Raw genomic sequence first — 17,251 nt, forward strand, 5'->3', positions numbered from 1 at the left:
TGTCTGTAGGTGGCCTTTCCAGCCCAGCCATCTCCCTGATGGGATGTGCAGCTGACTATGAGCATGTAATTCAGAAACAAGCCCTTCAAAACGCCTCCCACGGACCCTGGCGGAAAGGATGATCTTCTTGTCTCAGGAGCAAATACTTACAAAGTCATCTGACCACTGCTCCTCTTCATCAGCAAGGTCCTCTGCAGTGGCATGTGGGAAGCAGAAAGCACAAGCGTCAATCTCAGCTCCACCCTGTCCCCAAGCTCCCTGCGCCCACCTTCCTTGCCCCTGGGCTTCCCGGTCCTGTTTCCTCGGCCTTGAACGGTTATTACACATACCTCGTGTTCATCCACTTTCGACTCCTCTTTTTTGAAAAAATCAGTTCTCAAAGCATAAAGGGACATTCCACTGAGCAGAGAAACAGTACATCTGAACCATGTCCGTTTTTGTTAAGGAACACTTTTGGGACTTTAGAACGATCCGGGAGGCACCTGCAATCCCTACCATGCTGCTTCTAAGGATTGCTTTGAATCAATATATGGATGGTATAGTAGGAAGAGCACTGGACAGGGAGTCAGATAGACCAAAACTCTCATGCAGGCTCTGTTCTTAACTAGTTGGAGGGTAGGCAAGACAATTAACATCTCTGGGCCTCAGTTTTAAGATCTATGGGATCACTTCTGTGATTCTCTGTAGCTCTAACTTTGACTTTCTTATTGAAAAGCATTTACCTGGTGCTTTACTACACGCTGGGCAATATCATCAGAGTTTTGCACTCAATTAGCTCCCTCAAAACCTTACGAGGAAACTGAGGCCTAGAGAAAATAAGCCATTTGCCCAAGGTCAGATAGTAAATAATAGAGCCAGGAGTTGAACCCTGTAGGTAGATTTCCAAGTGCATGCTCTGAACTCCAATGACACACTGCCTCACTGTCTTTGAGCTCCAGGGTTCAAGCCCTGTCCTCGGCTCTGCAGGCAGTGTAAAAATGGATATAACAGGTCTCAAGTAGCTGAGGATCTTGAAGAATAAAATTGATATGAATTATGACAGCCAAGGAGAATATTTGACCCCCTTTACTCCAAAACACATTTAGAGTATGAGAAGCTTAGCATCCATCCCATCACATACGCTGACATTAGAGGTTAAATACAATTTACTCAGCTATGTACAGATCAACCAGGCCCAGGTCCAGAGGGCAGTGTGGCTCCAGCGACTATCCCATAGAGGCATCCCATTAAGCAGCCATGGCTAGAGGGCCCAGTGAATGGTCCCTGAAACCCCCAGAGCCTCTCTAGAATCTTTTCTTGCCATTTCTAGCCCCTGCTATGGCAGGCTACTGACTCCAGATCTGGGTAGACTCCAAAGAGGCACAAGGAAAAGAATTGCACATTAAAAATGGGGGCCTGCAAAGCATAAGAGACTGTTAAAAACTGAGAACAAACTGAGGTTTGATGGGGGGGGGAGGGGAGGGTGGGTGATGGGTATTGAGGAGGGCACCTTTTGGGATGAGCACTAGGTGTTGTACGGAAACCAATTTGACAATAAATTTCATATATTAAAAAAAATAAATAAAAATAAAAAAATAAAAATGGGGGCCTGAAGGAGGTGTTTAGATCAGAGTGGCCGGATTTTAAACTGTGGCAGCAACAGCGCCCTCTCATGGGAAAAACGTGATAGGCGCTAAGACAGAGCTTTCTTCTAGGAGCCAAATAATGGGTCAAACTTTGACATTAACAGAAAAAAAAAATTATTAAATTATGATTTGGCCTCATGTATACCAAATTAGAGTATACTGCAACCACTGGTGTTTTCCAAGAAACTCCAGAAGAATAGATGACTAAGTCCTCTTCCCAATACCTGGCACTGAGCAGGAATAGGTTTCTAACACCTTAAGTTTGGGGATAATTCAAGATCAGCACTTAAGGGGCCACAATGTTTTTGTTTCGACCTTTAAAATAGAAACATTTATAAATTGATGTTATAAATCACACTTCCCTGCCTTGATCAGCCGTGCCTGCCGAACCTTTTCTCAGGGACCCAGGGTCCACTTTGTGGTCAGACACTGCTCAAAGTACTCGCAGGAGCTGTCTAACTCCTTCTCCTGTCCCCATTATCTTTCCTCTCCCACACATACTTCATACTGTTTCTAGTCATTTTCTTAAAATACAGTTTGAATCATGCTGCTCCTTTCCTCAAGAATCATCAGTAGCTCCCTAAGGAGTGAAGTCAAGGCTCTGTGTCAACACATCAAATGCCTTCATCTCCTGTCCCTCTCTGGACTTCTCTCGCACAGCCTTCCACGTTCACTGATACTGGAAGCATGTTCCTCCCAGCCTGCACTTTTGGTGGTCCTCCGCTCCGTTCATGCTGTTCCCCCAGACCCTGTTCCTGGGAAAGCCCTGTCATACCTCTGCCATACAACCTTCCCCAGTCCCTCAGGTTATAACCCACTACTCCTTCCTCCTCCCTCTTAGATGCTGCTGGCACCTTGACGACATAGGCACTGCATTCTGCCCTATGCTGGGATTCATTTGCTCGTGTCTCTCTATACCGAAAAGCAAGGCCTGTTTAGTTTGCCTTTGTATCTGGATGACCTTTGACATTTGTAATCCTGCGCAGTAATAAAAGTATGAACCAATAAATGAGTTGAATGAATGAAAATTAGGATAATAATAATAGATTGCATTTATTGAACACTTCCTGTGTGCTCAGTGCTAGGATAAGTGTACTTTCTCAATTACCCTCAAAATAGCGCTTTGTGGTAGGTGCCCTTATGATCTCACTTTTGCAGTCGAGGAAACTGGGGCTAAGAGAGTCTGCAAAACCTGTCTGAGGCCACGTGGCTGGTGAATGTGGGGGGTAGACTGGGGGCAGGGGTACCTGTGTTGGCTCCTGCAGCTAAAATCTCATGTAAACTGCCTGGCCCTCTACTGTGGCTTCAGATAAAGCCTAGGAGAAACAGGATGGCCCGGTGCAGGTATCATGGGGCACTGAGGCAGAAAAGAGAGAAAAGCATCATCATGTGGGAGAGGTTACCTGATGGTGCCCCGCCCACTACACCCATCCTACAGGCAGCTTGCAATCTCTTACCCATAAAATTACAGCCCTCACGCCATTTCCCAGACTGAAAAGCATGAGAGTCCAAAGAACTAGGTCCAAAGTAGGGGATGTCCAGAACCTCAGTGAGTCTCCTAATATGGTTGGTTGTGGTTTTAGAACCAGGCTCCCTGGGTTCAAATCCTGGCTCTGCTCTTTACTACCTGCTTGGCAGTGGACCGGTACTTTGTTTAAAGCTCAATTTCTCGCCAGGGCAACAAGGGTAGGAATAGTGCCTGCCTCATATTTTTATGAGAATCGAGTAATACAATACATGTGAAGTGCTTCACAAAGCCTGGCATACAGTAAATGCTGTATTAATGTTACTTATTGTTTTCTCGGGTATTGATAATGTCTTAGTAAACCCTCAAAACAATACCAATTCTATTTCACTCTAATGGCAACCACACAGTATGGTTACCATTTAGAAATGGACCCCAGAGAGCCTCAAGTATAGAGGGTGATGTTTTCAGGAGGGTAAGTTCAAGCGTAATACGGGCCGGGTGGTTTAACTTGAGATGTAAGGTTGCACGCAAGAACCTGGCAGGTTTCTTCCTGGCAGGAAGCTGAGATGCTGGCTCAGCCTCCTTATTAGGGAAAGCCTTTTCTATTGTGTCGTGTTTCTGGCTTGGGCTCCATTTACGGTGTCACAATCCCATGCCACACAATGGAGGGACTCCTCCCCTTGCCTGGCCCAGGCTTTGTGATTCACATGCCCCACCCCACAAGCCTGTGGGCACAGCACTATGTGACATGTGAGAACGACACGATGACCCCACCTCAGTGTGCACACTGGGGTTTTGAGCTTTGGGCTCTCAGGTCAGGCTGCCTTGATCAAAATCCCGATTCTGCCATTTGCTAGCAGTGTGACAGGCAAGTTGCTTAACCTCTGGATATCTGTTTTCTCGTCACTGAAACGGACATGACTAATAGTGCCTATATTATGGGGCTTTGAGAGAATGAAATAGCCCAGGGAAAGTGCACAGAAGGGTGCCTGATAAGAGTAAGGGCTCAACGGGAGCCGTGTGTGACTATCAACCTACTTTAATGATCATAATAACCTGAAGGATAGGTCGGCACTCTCATCTCCAAGCAGGAAGCTGAGGCTCAGGGAAGTTTTAAACTGTTCTAGGTTCACAGTGTTTAGGGGCCAAAGCCAGGATTCTAACCCAGGGCTAAAGGACCCCAAAGTCCAAGATCTTCTCACTGAGCCATGGAGGGAATAGACCTAGAGTCTAGGAGGGCAGCCATGTATCACACTGATGACAACCCAGGGCAGTGTAAACTTTCCTGACAAATGTCCCTACACCTGGGATCATGGTCAGATGCTGGGAAAGCTCCAGGAAGGGTGCTGCATGAGCTCACACGAGGCTGTGTGGTGGCAGTGGGACTGAACTGGGCCTTGAAGGACGAGCAGGACTTGAGTGACAGAATGAAGATGAAAGAGGGCATCCTCCTTCCATCTCTTAAGGCTGGGGCCTGTGTGTCAGCCCCAGAAGCAGGGCTTGGCTGATGGCTAGAAGGGGCATCCATAAGGCACAGAGGTGCCTGGAGTGAACGAGCTGCGCTGGAGAGTCAGGGAAGAAAACAAAACCAGATTCGTTGCCAGCCAAGGGGGCGCTCCACCCCCAGAGGCCACTGTAGGTCCCGGTGACAAGCTGGAGGTAGGGAGGCTGATGACGATGGTGTTTGAGTAGCTCAGGCATAAAGAGACGAAGGTTGAACCAGACTAGGGGTCTCGGGAATGGGAATGGAAGGACGGTGAAGGACTCTGTGGCAAGAGCTTGAGGGAAGTGGTGAAGGCAAGGGTGTGAATTGGGCCTTTCCTTTCCAGATCAGCAGCAGCACCAGAGACCAGCATTGAGAGACACGCACTCCAAACTGTGGGTCTGACACAGGCTCAGTTGTAGCCCTGATTCAGCACTGGAGGCCACGCGCTGGGCCACCGGGCCTGCCAGCTTCTCCTCATGCAGAGCCGGTGGTGAGATGCAGGGAACCAGTGGGAAGACCGCAGTGGCACGCAGGAAAGAGGGAAGGAGGCTGGACTAGATGCGGTGGTGGGGACAGACGCAGGGAAGGAACAGAAAGCAGAACTACAGAAACTGTGGGGGAGGCAGCCGGTGGACAGTCCAGGACCCCTGGGTGTACCCCAAGAGAAGAAAGGGATGTGACCATGTGGGGAGCAGATTTGGGCTGGCTAAGAGAGGTGATTTGCAACTAAATACCTAACATCTCAGAAAGTCCCTTTGTCTGAATATCCCTTCAGCCCTTCCCAGAGCCCTGTTAACGGGGTGGGTGTGCAGACATGGAGGGCTTAGCCCCAGCTTAGCCATCGCCTGGCTGTAGGGCCTTGGGCAGCCAGTTGGCCTGCCTGGGCTCCAGTTATCCCTAAGTGAGAAGCTAAGGTTGGGTGGTCTTTCAGGGCTTTCCAGCCTTAAAGGACTTTCAAGTCCAAGTTTTATTCCTCTATTCTTAGTTGCACGAGGCAGGACTGATGGTGCAAGCCGCTCTCCCCGTGTCAGCCTTGCGGGGTCCGCCGGTCAGAGTGTAGCCGGGGAGATGAAAAATCGAGTGAATGCTGGCTTCGGTAAGGACAGCAGGGCAAGGGCAGAGCAGTGTTATATTTCCCGTCTTTGGTGGCCAGAGGGTTGGGAGGTACACCCTGTGCTTCTGTGGTGGGCATTTGCCCAAGAATCTCTGTCTGACTACCTTCCTTTGTCCCGAGGTCTGTCCTCTTTGCAGTTGCTCAGATCTCCTCCCTGAATGACATCAGTGGTGGGAGAAGAATGATTACAACAGCCCCTGGGAGTTAGGGCCCAAGGGTACAGGGACGGGGGCCTGGTTCAGTTCTGACCGCTCAGGGGTTTGTGGAATGGCCAGGGAGCTTCAATCCACTAGCAGTGTGACCTTAGGCGAGTATCTGCCTATTGCCTTTCTTATCTATTATCTGCTCCCCACTAGTCATTAAGCACCTTAAGGTCAGGGGCTATAGTTTGTTCCCAACTCCATGTCTAGTAGCGTGAGCACCACGCGGGGCACACTTGTGTAATATTTGTTGAACGAGTCAAAGAATGTGTGCAACAGCGGAAGCACCTGGAGTTACCGAGTCCAGAGAAGAAACCCTTCAAGTGACCTAATTTCCTAATTGTATCCTTGACGTTGCACAGACCCACTCTATTTCTCTTTTATTTGGTGTTTACAGACTTGTGCTGTGTGGCCATTAGGACACACTTAAGGAGTCACTAGGAAATGGATTGCATCTGTGTCCTGACGGAGCTGTCTGCCCTTGACAGGCCCAGGTAGGTGTGGGAGGTCACCACCGGAAACGTCCAAACAGAAAGTGGACCTCACTTGTGGCACATGGTGGGGGGAGCAGGTGTAAGCACTGGATTGGATACAGGCTGTAGGACCCCTGGGGCTCCTTTTAAACCTGACACTCCATGATTCCATGACTTTCCTACCACAACTTGGGTTACTTAGCAGGTGTAGTCTGTTTTCTTTTCTTGCTTAGAACTTGGGAGAGAAGAATGAATTTGTTCTCATTTGTTAACTAAGCAGCTCCCTTGACTTTTGATCAGGTAGATTTCAAAGGTCAGGACGGGGCATGTATGTATATATGTTTGTATCACTCTGTGACCCAGTGAGCTCTGGAAAGAGGTCCAAAAGGTCAGTCACCAGACTTGGGTGGCTTGGGTCCTACACAGCCTCCACCTCAGATTAGATTAGACATTGCTGTAAGGACCTTCATAAAACTTTGTGCTTCCCCATCACCCTGAACCCTAATTGCTTTTAGATCATGAATGGATACTCTTCTTTGCTATAAATTCTATGAGTGTGGAGACTATATTTTTCTTGGTTAGCACTGTATCTCCACCTAAAATCTTGTATGTACCTGGCACATGGACAATACTTAATGTCTGATAAGTAGATGAGTGGATGGATGGATGGACGGATGGAGTACTACATCTCCACTATAGTCAAATGCTTAATAGATTTGGGCATTAGGATAGGCACCTTTTGTTTTCAAATGAGTAGAACATAGTTCCCTTTTCAAGAATTAAATATGAACATGAAATTAGTCGAGAGTCCAAGTATTTTAGAAATACTCTTACCTGAGGCATAGTCCCTTTGAGGAACACTTGGAGGTGCTTTGACTTTCAGCCTATAGATAACAACCATTAGACAAACGGTCAGTGGGTAGGACAACTGTTGTCAAGGCCCATAATATAAGCAAATATAGAGATAACAGACAGATAACTAATAGAATAATGGCTTCTTTTGGACCCATCACATTGAAAGACTAAATGTATTATAAATGTAGTAAAGCCATTGATCAGAGGTCTCCTAGCTCCCTCATCTCCCCAGTGTACAACGGGGCTGTGACTTGGCAAAGGTGAAGTCAGGTGGTGGAATAGTCACCTGAGTTCAGAGCTTCAGGGAAGAAAATTGTTAATTGGTTGATAAGATGGTAATAGAAGATGAACTCTGTTTTAATAAATAACTCAATGCAGGACGCCTGGGTGGCTCAGTCAGTCAAGCGTCTGACTCTTGGTTTCTACTGTGGTCACGACCTCACGGTTTTGTGAGTTCGAGCCCCGCATGGGGCTCTGTGCTGGCGACGCGGAGACTTGCTTGGGATTCTCTCTCTCTCTCTCTCTCTCTCTCTGCCCCTCCCCGACTCATGCTGTCTCTGTCTCTCTCAAAAATAAACTTAAAAGAAATAACTTAATACCTCAATGCTTTAAACAACAAGAAAAATATTAGTTATAATGAGCACTTTGGTTGTAGGTTGGACTGACACTGTTTTTGCACTATTTAAAAAAAAAAAAAAAGCCAAATAAGAGAGCAGTGAGTGTTCCTGGGTGGGGATTGTGATATTTAGCTTACTTAGAAGTTGAACTGTTTCAAGCACTCTCAAAACTACTTTAGTATCTTTAGGCATATATAGAATGTTTGAATATTCACAATCCTTCCCTACTCATTACAAGAAGAAACTTAAAATTACATTTTAAAAATATACCCCAATTTTTAGGCTTTTTATAAGTTTTGACACCACCTCCCATTCTATTTCTAGTAAATTATTATTCTTAATAATAGTTGCCCATTTTATTTAAGAATGATTTGCTTAAAGAAGTTTAAAAATATATAAATAGAACCTATATCCAGTAGCTTTTATTTACTAAAACATCACATCCTTTTACAGAGGCAGGATATAAGGTAACCATTATATGCAAAACATATTTCATTCCTTGGGGGGAAAAAAGCAGCACAGAAATTCATGTCTGATTACAAAAAATAAGCCTGATAAACCAGAATTGTAATGTTTCAAAAATAACAATTTTTATATTTGCATAGAAATTCTGTTTTTTGTTTGCCCCAAGGTTCTCAGATCAATCATTTCATTCAATTCTCATAGCAAGACAGGGTGTGCTGGGAAGATATTATCATTAGATGTATGATGAGGTCCAGAGACAGAGATGATCCACGGTGTTATAGGGGAAAAAAAAAACCTCAAAAACAAACAAGGAATGGTACCAGGTCTATTCCTGAAAGAGAAAAAATTTTGAAAACCAACCATTCCCCATTATTGCCATCATTTCATTAAAGAAAAGAAAGGGCATTTTAATATTCCCAAATGTATGAAGGTTATCATCTCCGAATAAAGGACAGACTCAGGAAAGGGCTGTTGGTCACTGAACACCAACCAGGAAGAAAAGCTGTGGTTTGGGTCTCACTCAGCAGCTGGCAGCTGCATGCCAACCCCCAACGCTTCAAGGTCCTTATTTTCTCATTTGGCCATGAACCAGTGACAACTCTGTCATGGTCTTGTGTTAGGAAACCAGAGTGTTCAACCGTGCTTCCTCCTTTCAAGGTAGCACCTGTTGCCTGGCAACAAGTAAGAGCTTAACTGCAGGTCCCTTAGAACCAAAGGGCCACTGACTTCACCCAGGGTAATGACTATGGCAGCCAGATTTCCCAAGCTGAGAAGAAACATTTGTCAAGTACAAGTGCATTTTGGGAACAATGGGCACAAAAAAAAATAGAAACTGTCTGAAAATATGTGAGCTCCGTGGCTACTGTGTAAGTATGACCGACCATGGAATAGAGAGACATTTTATACAGAGGCTTCATATTATTAAGAAAAGTCGTGTGTTATAAAACTAGCAACTGTGGGATAATTAATCTAGAATTGATTAAAACAATGACTCGCAGGCTTCTCTCATTTCAGTGAGATTCTGTATGTGTCAGAAGTATTAAATGAAAATAATCACATGCCTCTCCCTGCCACAGGACAGACAAAGTCTCCTCCTCTAGGAGATGACCAGTTCCCCACAAGCAGACCGTTTTAACGATTTTATGATAATCACTTATACATATTGAGACTCATTTACATTTTATAGTCTAAAAACACCATAAAACATGATTTCTTTCAAGTTTAGCAAAGACCAAAGAATGAAGATATTCTGTTCTTTATATATATATATAATATATATTATATATTTATATTATATATAATCTATACATATATATTTAATGTTTATTTATTTATTTTGAGAGAGAGAGTGCAAACAGGGGAGGGGCAGGGAGAGAGGGAGGCAGAGAATCCCAAGCAGGCTCCACACTGTCAGCACAGAGCCCAGTGTGGGGCTGGGACACAGGAACCACAAGATCATGACCTGTGAAGCTGAAATCAAGAGTTGGTCATTTAACCAACTGAGCCACCCAGATGCTCCTGAACATACTGTGTTCTGAAGGTATAGGTCAATGAACTTTTATACACTATTAGTGGTACAAAATTTTTGGAAAACAATTTGGTAATATCAACAAAAATGTCAAGGGCATAACTTCTTCGATCTAGAAATTTCATTTCAGGAATTTAGCTTTCTGCTATACTCAAAGTCCACAAAACCTATTTATTGAAATGTTATTTATGGCAGTTAAACTGAAAGAAATGGCCACAAAATTTTGATTGATCTTATCAAATTGCCCTCCAAGAATATGCCTGTTTAAACTCCCACATCTCCCTCTCTTTAAAAAGTGTCCACCAGGGGCGCCTGGGTGGCTCAGTCAGTTAAGCCTCTGACTCTTGATCTTGGCTCAGGTCATGATCTCAGTTTGTGAGATTGAGCCCTGTGGGATTCTCTCTGTCCCTCTCTCTCTGCCCCTCCCCTGCTCACGTGTATGCACACACTCTCTCTCTCACAAAATAAATAAATAAAACTTAAAAAAATAAAAAATAAAAAGTGTCCACCAATACATAGCTGGTTAAATGAATGATAATGGATTTATAGCAGACTATTAATCAGCTATTCAAAAAGGAATATGGTTTATTTTTACATACTAACAAACAAAGATATCCATGATATAACATTAAGTAAAACCACTAAGCAAAGTCAGGTTGGTAGAATGCTTTATGGAGAATAGCACCATTCATGACGAAAACGTATGTATGTATAGGTAAGTGCTACATCTATGTCAATATACATATGTGCGTATTGACATAGTCCATTGTCAATGGACAATGTCCATTGTCCTGGAGTGGGTTGATGTGGGGCATGGGGAAGGAGGAGATTTTGACTTTATGCAATTCTGAATTCTTTGATTTTTTTTCTTTTCTAGTGAATGACGACTACTTTCATTTTCTGAAAAAAAGAACTTAAACAAAAACTTAGTGGAATACCATCTCCCCTTTCCTCTTAATTTAGATTTTACGTGACGAATATAGATATGTACAATTTTTATTTTCTTTTTTTAAAAAAACTGAAGAGTTTCTGATGTGCAGGAAGATTTGGAATTCTAGTTTCCTTCTCCAAATGCCAACTGAAAACACTATTTTGGGGTGCCTGGGTGGCTCGGTCAGCTGAGCATCTGACTTTGGTCAGGTCATGATCTCACGGTTCGTGGGTTCAAGGACCACATCGGGCTTTGCACTGACAGTACCGAGTCTGCTTGGGATTCTCTGTCTCCTTCTCTCTCTACCCCTCCCCTGCTCATGTTCTCTCTCTTTCTCAAAAATAAATAAACGTTAAAAAAAATTGTTTTAAAGGGGTGCCTGAGTGGCTCAGTCAGTTGAGCCTCCGACTTTGGCTCAGGTAATGATCTCGCAGTTGACAAGTTCGAGCTCCACGACGGGCTCAGTGCTGACAGCTCAGAGCCTGGAGCCTGCTTTCGATTCTGTGTGTCTCTCTCTCTCTGCCCCTCCCCCGCTCATGGGCGCGCGCTCTCTCTCTCTCTCTCTCTGTCTCAAAAATAAAGATTAAAAAAAAATTTTTTTAACTCCATTTTAAGGCTATAACTGAAAAAACAAAAATTGAAATATGGAAAACAAGTATGGCATCCTAAAGATGCTAGGGCTGTGTTCTTGTAAATTCTCTTTTGGATTTCTCCAACCATGTCCTAGTGGCCCTTAACTACATAGTTACAGAAGCTGATTTTCCTGTTTCTATAAAGGTCTTTGTTGACATTTGCCATCTTAAGTGGCATAGCTCACTTTTACTGCAATGAGAGGGGAAAGCAAAGGGCCCTGAGCATCACCCCGTTCATTTGCCATGTTTCCTGAACATAGATCTGACCACCATGGACTCTGGCCACGAGTTAGAAAGGGTTACATGCTAAAAAGTTTGCAACTCCTCACTCAGGCAACGGAGAACTTTGTCTTCTTCCACTTAGCACAGGCTGGGATGATGTGTTAATTATGTAAATGGGTGCTTATACAGTGCTATGGAGTTCAACTTACTTTTTGATCTTGTTCATTATTCCACCTTCATTGTTCTTGATGTCATGGACCATCTTTTGAAGTTGCCTGCAAGAAATAAAATCAAACATAAAATATTAATAATAGGTTGATTTTTTTTAAAGTCAAAAGGGAATACAAAAAGGAGAAAAAACCCTACAATAAGCCCCCAGTGAGAATCGTATCATATTTAATCGACCATCTGCTACTTGAGTAAAGCAAAGCGTGACTGATAATGTAAGGAACGTGGTCATTGGGCCGTGTCCCTGTCCCCTGAATGTCTGGGCTCTGAAGAGGAATTCTGGTTTCCAGATCTATTCATTTTTAGGAGACACGGGAGGCAAAAGCCCTCTGAAAAACCTCACTGTTCATCACTTATTGTCCTTAGAGCATTCGCATTGCCAGGATGGGGCTACCTTGAAGGACAGGTGGGCTGAAATCAGGCACAAGAGTTCTTGGTTAACTTTACTAGGTTGAATCTGGAAAAACCGTCACTAGAAAGTTGTACCTACACAGAAGCCATAAGGAAAATGATTAATGAATCTGACTGCCTACACATTTGGAAATTCTGTAGAACAAAAGGAATATGCACAAGATCAGGAGATGAATGACGTGCTGGAAGAAATATTTGCAACACAAGAACAATAAAGACTATGTGTTATGATTTACAAAGAAATCTTACGACTCAGTAAAAAAAGATTAATAATTCAATAGGAAATGGGCAAAACATGTAAACATACAGCTAACAGAAAAGGACGAGTGGCTAACAGATAACATGACTTATTTTTTAAGGAATTTGCATCTAAACAACAATGAGATATGTTCTGCTTATCAAATTGGCAAAACTTAATGTGATAATACCCTGGGGCGGGGTGGCGGGCGCACCAAAATATGGATATTCTTGGGAATGCAATTTGTGATGATTAATATCTGTTAAATTTTAAAACCTCCATGCCTTTTGACCCAGAAATTCTACTGCTAGGGATTTGCCATCCTCAACGTGGTCATAAAACTATACCACTATGTACTATGTTATTTGTGTAATAACCCTAATCCTTCCTGCCTCCCCACTAAATAAAACCTGGAAACAACCTAAATGCCCATCAATCATTAAAAGGGAACTAGTTAAATAAACTTTGATAAAGCCATACAATGGAATACCACAGACCCTTAAAAAAAAAGAAAAAAAAAAAAAAGAAGCACACATCAGTATTGCTGATACATGAAAATCCCCAATACCTATTAAGTTACACAAATACGGTGAAGGAGAAAAAGAAAAAAGGAGGAAAGGAAGGGAAGTTCAGAATAATGTGTATCGTGTTTTTTTTTGTGGGATTGCCAAGGACACATACATTCATATGTGCTGGTAGGTGCATAAGTTTTTAGAAAGATATGCAAGGAATTATTCAAAGAATGTTTTCAAAGTCAATACAGCGTCCTCATACAAATTAGGAAAAGGTACCCTTTTTTCTTTTTTAAAAAAAAATTTTTTTTTTTTTAACATTTATTTTTGAGACAGAGAGAGACAGAGCATGAACGGGGGAGGAGCAGAGAGAGAGGGAGACACAGAATCGGAAGCAGTCTCCAGGCTCTGGGCCATCAGCCCAGAGCCCGACATGGGGCTCAAACTCACGGACCGTGAGATTGTGACCTGAGCTGAAGTCAGACGCTTAACCGACTGAGCCACCCAGACACCCCAAGGTACCCTTTTTTCTGAGTGGACATTGCTCAGTGGCCAGGCACACAGCTTGGCAAATAGCGAAAGACAGATTTCAGTCTCTATTTGTCCTCATAGCTGGGTGCCCTTGTACCAATGGCAGAGCGAGGGCTGGAGGCTTGAGTGGGGATGAGGGCTTCTGCTTTATAAAAAGGAGACTTTCACTTTACAATGAAGATTTTTCTATATTAGTTGAATGTTCATAGCTTGTGCATCTATCATTTTATTATCTGTTTTTATATACATAAATAGAGGAAAATGTTAAAAGTTGGAATGTTGGGCCATGGTTTTTTCCGTCATAACTCTCTGACTTAAAAAAATATATATGTAAATATGTTACTTATATATATTTATATTTACATGTAAATATATCTAATAAATATGTTCACATATTATGTATAATACACATTTACATATTATAGTGTATATGTAAATAATGGTGTGTATAAATATATAAAATATATTTATTATTTCTATTTATATATAAATGTAAATCATATATGTATAATTTCACACGGTTCTGCTCTGAAAGAGTAGGATAGCCGAATTTACCCTTCAGGCAAGCCTTTCCTTTGTTCTGAGGAAACCATTTGGGCCCTATAGTTATCAAAACGTAAATCTCGTCCACAGCATTCGCTCTTGGAGAAACCTATTTCCCGCAAACCTGCATGCACACTTCTCTTGCTCTCGGAGCTAGGCCTTGCATTAGGTAATACGAACAGTGGTGCACAATTCAGCTTGGCAGAGGCCTCCAAAACCCTGTTGACTGGTGGGGGGGAATCCGGGGAAATAATCTCTGGCTCAGCACGGATTTAGGACGCACATGTTGCAAAGCTCTTCAGTGTGGGTGGAGGAGTTTAGAGCAGGGAGGAGGCTTGGGCTGGGGGGTGGGGGGGCCTCTGCCTGGCCAGCCTGTTGGCGTCTGCAACTAAGTGTTAATTTAAGGCTAACTAACCCATCTAGGTTGCTGTTCTGCTGTAGTTGTTTACTGAGGGGCCCTTGGGCACTAAGGAGTGGGGTGAGATTTACAGGGTAGGGATGGACCCTCTTACCCTCAACTATTTTGGGAAAAGGAAAGTTCTCAAACAAGGAATGGGAACTCGTCCTGGGGATCTTAGGGAGTTCTCTTCCCTTCTCCGTCTAATGGTTGTTAGGAACTAATACTGAAGAACAACAGCTGAAGTGGTGGAGAGGAGGGGAGGGATACAAGGGTGGAGTGTTGGCTGGAACCTGAGGCTGGGTCTGGGCTCCAGTTCTGAGAAGAGCCATGCCGGGCACCATCACTAGGCATTTGCACCAAGACAATTCCTCTCCATTGCCCCTGAATGTTCAGCGGTATCCTGTTTATCCTGTTGCAGCCTCTGGGCTGTGGGCAAGGGTGTGTTCCGTGGCGTGAAGAGCTGAGTGCACAGGGAACACGGCTGGAAGGTGGAGTGGCAGAAGAGAAACTTCTTTTAGGACATCCTTTAGGCTACATCTTGGGGAACTGTCTTCAGAACTGGGGGACCCACTGAGGGGCCCATGTTGGGATGTGGGGAGGGGTCGGAGCCAAGCAGTAATCTGGGTAACAAAGGAAATGAGATGGCGTTTTCTATCCCCAGTTAGGGAGGCTGTGCTCACGGATTCTACTCATATGAGAACTCAGCAGAGCACCAGGCTCAGCAGCAGGGAGACGAGAATGGATGAGGGTGAAGGAGGACCACCTGCCCAACCGAGATACACAGAGGGTCCCTAAAGCTCGAACTTTGAGCTGCTTCGGAACTCCTCGGGATTCTAGAGTTTGTTCACATATAACCTGTGCCTACCACTCCCCCCCGCCCCATCTCCTTTTCCTGCAGAACTATAGGGAATCTCTGAGACAGAGGAATGAGGGAAAATGGGAGATAAGATGTCCGGGCACAAGAGAAAGAGACACAGAGAGTGAAGCTGGAATGGTTTGATTGGGAAGCAATGTAATAATTTCCAGTGCAGAGCAGAGGGCATCTCCCGCTGTAAGCTGATGTAACTGAACGGAATGCCTTTAGACTAAATTAAACCTTAACCAGGTTTAAGGACAAGATGAGCCAGAGTGAAGGACGCTGTCTGAAATTTGTCAGCAGCGAGACACAGACAGAGTAAGAGGGAGCCAGGGGCTGATTTGTATAAGCAACTTTGCTGCAGGTGTAGACAAACAGGCGTAAATTGTTGCAAAAGAGTTTCATGTAATTCTGTCATTCGCTCAACTTGGTATTTGATACTTCTTGGCCTTTCTTAAATTATTTTCATTATAGATATTTTTTAACATTTATTTATTTTTTTTGAGAGACAGAACATGAACGGGGAGGGTCAGAGAGAGGGAGACACAGAATCCAAAGCAGGCTCCAGGCTCTGAGCTGTCAGCACAGAGCCCGACGCGGGGCTCGAACTCACGGACGCGAGATCATGACCTGAGCTGAAGTCGGCCGCTTAACCGACTAAGCCACCCAGACGCCCCTCATTATAGATTATTAAAATAATCAGTTGCTTCATAAATTATGCTTCTTGTGTTCAAAATTTTTCCCCTCCCTCTGCCTCTCGTTCACTCAACACTTGAGGCTCACAGACTGTTTCAGCAGCCAAGTGTTACCTGGAAAACAGTGTCCGCCAAACCAAGAAGACCTGGGGATGCTCTCAGCTCCTTTTATCAACTATTCACACACTGCCTGATGCACAGCTCTCTGGTACCGTCTTTGGAGCCCTTTTTTTCCCCCTCTACTACAACATAAAGCACATGCAAAGGCATGTGCAGCTGGACTGTTCCCAGATTTAAATACCAGCTGTCTCACTGTGAGAAGTCGTGTGTAGGTGAAAATAGGCAAAAAAAAAAAAAAAAAAAAAAAAAGCAAGCTTCTCTTTGGTTAGCCCTTTCAGAGATATCTTGCCATGGATGGCAGAAGGATAATAGGAGCACAATGTTCTACTCTTTAAATTATGAAGAGACAGCCACGTACAGGTAACTAAATAAAATGAACGAAGAACAAAGCTCATCTGATATATTTTTTAAAAGATGTCAATAGTGTATTTTTTAAGTGTACTTATTTTGAGAGAGACAGAGCGAGTGGGGCAGGGGCAGAGAGAGGGGGACAGAGGATCTGAAGGGGGCCCCAATGCAGGGCTTGAATTCACCAACGCAGAGCTTGTGACCTGAGTTGAAGTTGGATGTTCAACTGACTGAGCCACTCAGGCACCCAATAACGTATTTTTTAAGTAGCATGCTATTTCAACATTTTACAGTGGTGAATACATTATATAAATAATTATAATTATTATTTCTCTATAAACCAAATCAAATTATACATTCTCTCCTTTGTCATTGATTTAAAAAATTTTCTTCAAGCTTTTGAATTAATGTCAACAACCTTAGTTGTTTAACAATACTCTGAAGTAGTGTGACCCGGGCTGAGCCTGGATCTCAGAGGATTTAGATCCCACAATGTACTGAGTTGGAAAAAAATCACTGTTTGAAAGTAAGCAGCAGGTTTTTTTTTGCCTTCAAGGAAGTGGTTTACTTTAGAATCTGATAGACCAGTGGTTCCCACTGTAAACTGCACCTGAATCACGGGCTCTGAAAATGGTGAACCCACCTCCAGAGCTTCTGATTGGGTAGGTCGGTAGTGGGTCGGCTAATTTGCATTGCTAACAATTTCCTTGGTGCTGACTTTACTGGCCAGGAGACCACCCTCTGAACATACCA

General features: G+C 43.8%; 1 protein-coding gene and 1 long non-coding RNA gene across 4 annotated transcripts in view; one reads left to right on the plus strand and one right to left on the minus strand.

The window, feature by feature from the left end:
- BLNK (B cell linker) overlaps window positions 1-17,251 on the minus strand; it is a 75,159-nt gene that overhangs the window by 38,493 nt on the left and 19,415 nt on the right. For both annotated transcript variants that reach the window (XM_049646459.1, XM_049646460.1), the window contains exons 2-4: window positions 11,826-11,891; window positions 7,201-7,250; window positions 151-191 (exon numbers count right to left, since the gene is read on the minus strand). In XM_049646459.1, the coding sequence (XP_049502416.1) occupies window positions 151-191; window positions 7,201-7,250; window positions 11,826-11,891 (157 nt within the window). The remainder of the gene's footprint in view (window positions 1-150; window positions 192-7,200; window positions 7,251-11,825; window positions 11,892-17,251) is intronic.
- Window positions 4,856-16,353, plus strand: LOC125933420 (uncharacterized). 2 transcript variants are annotated; one of them, XR_007460953.1, is made up of 4 exons: window positions 4,856-5,069; window positions 5,565-5,675; window positions 6,291-6,387; window positions 15,141-16,353. It is a non-coding gene; the product is annotated as an uncharacterized LOC125933420 (long non-coding RNA). The 2 variants fall into 2 exon arrangements; XR_007460952.1 differs by lacking the exon at window positions 15,141-16,353 and having other exon boundaries at window positions 4,865-5,069; window positions 6,291-7,207.

The sequence above is a fragment of the Panthera uncia genome, chromosome D2, assembly GCF_023721935.1.
Source record: "Panthera uncia isolate 11264 chromosome D2, Puncia_PCG_1.0, whole genome shotgun sequence".
NCBI classification, from domain to species: Eukaryota; Metazoa; Chordata; class Mammalia; order Carnivora; family Felidae; genus Panthera; species Panthera uncia.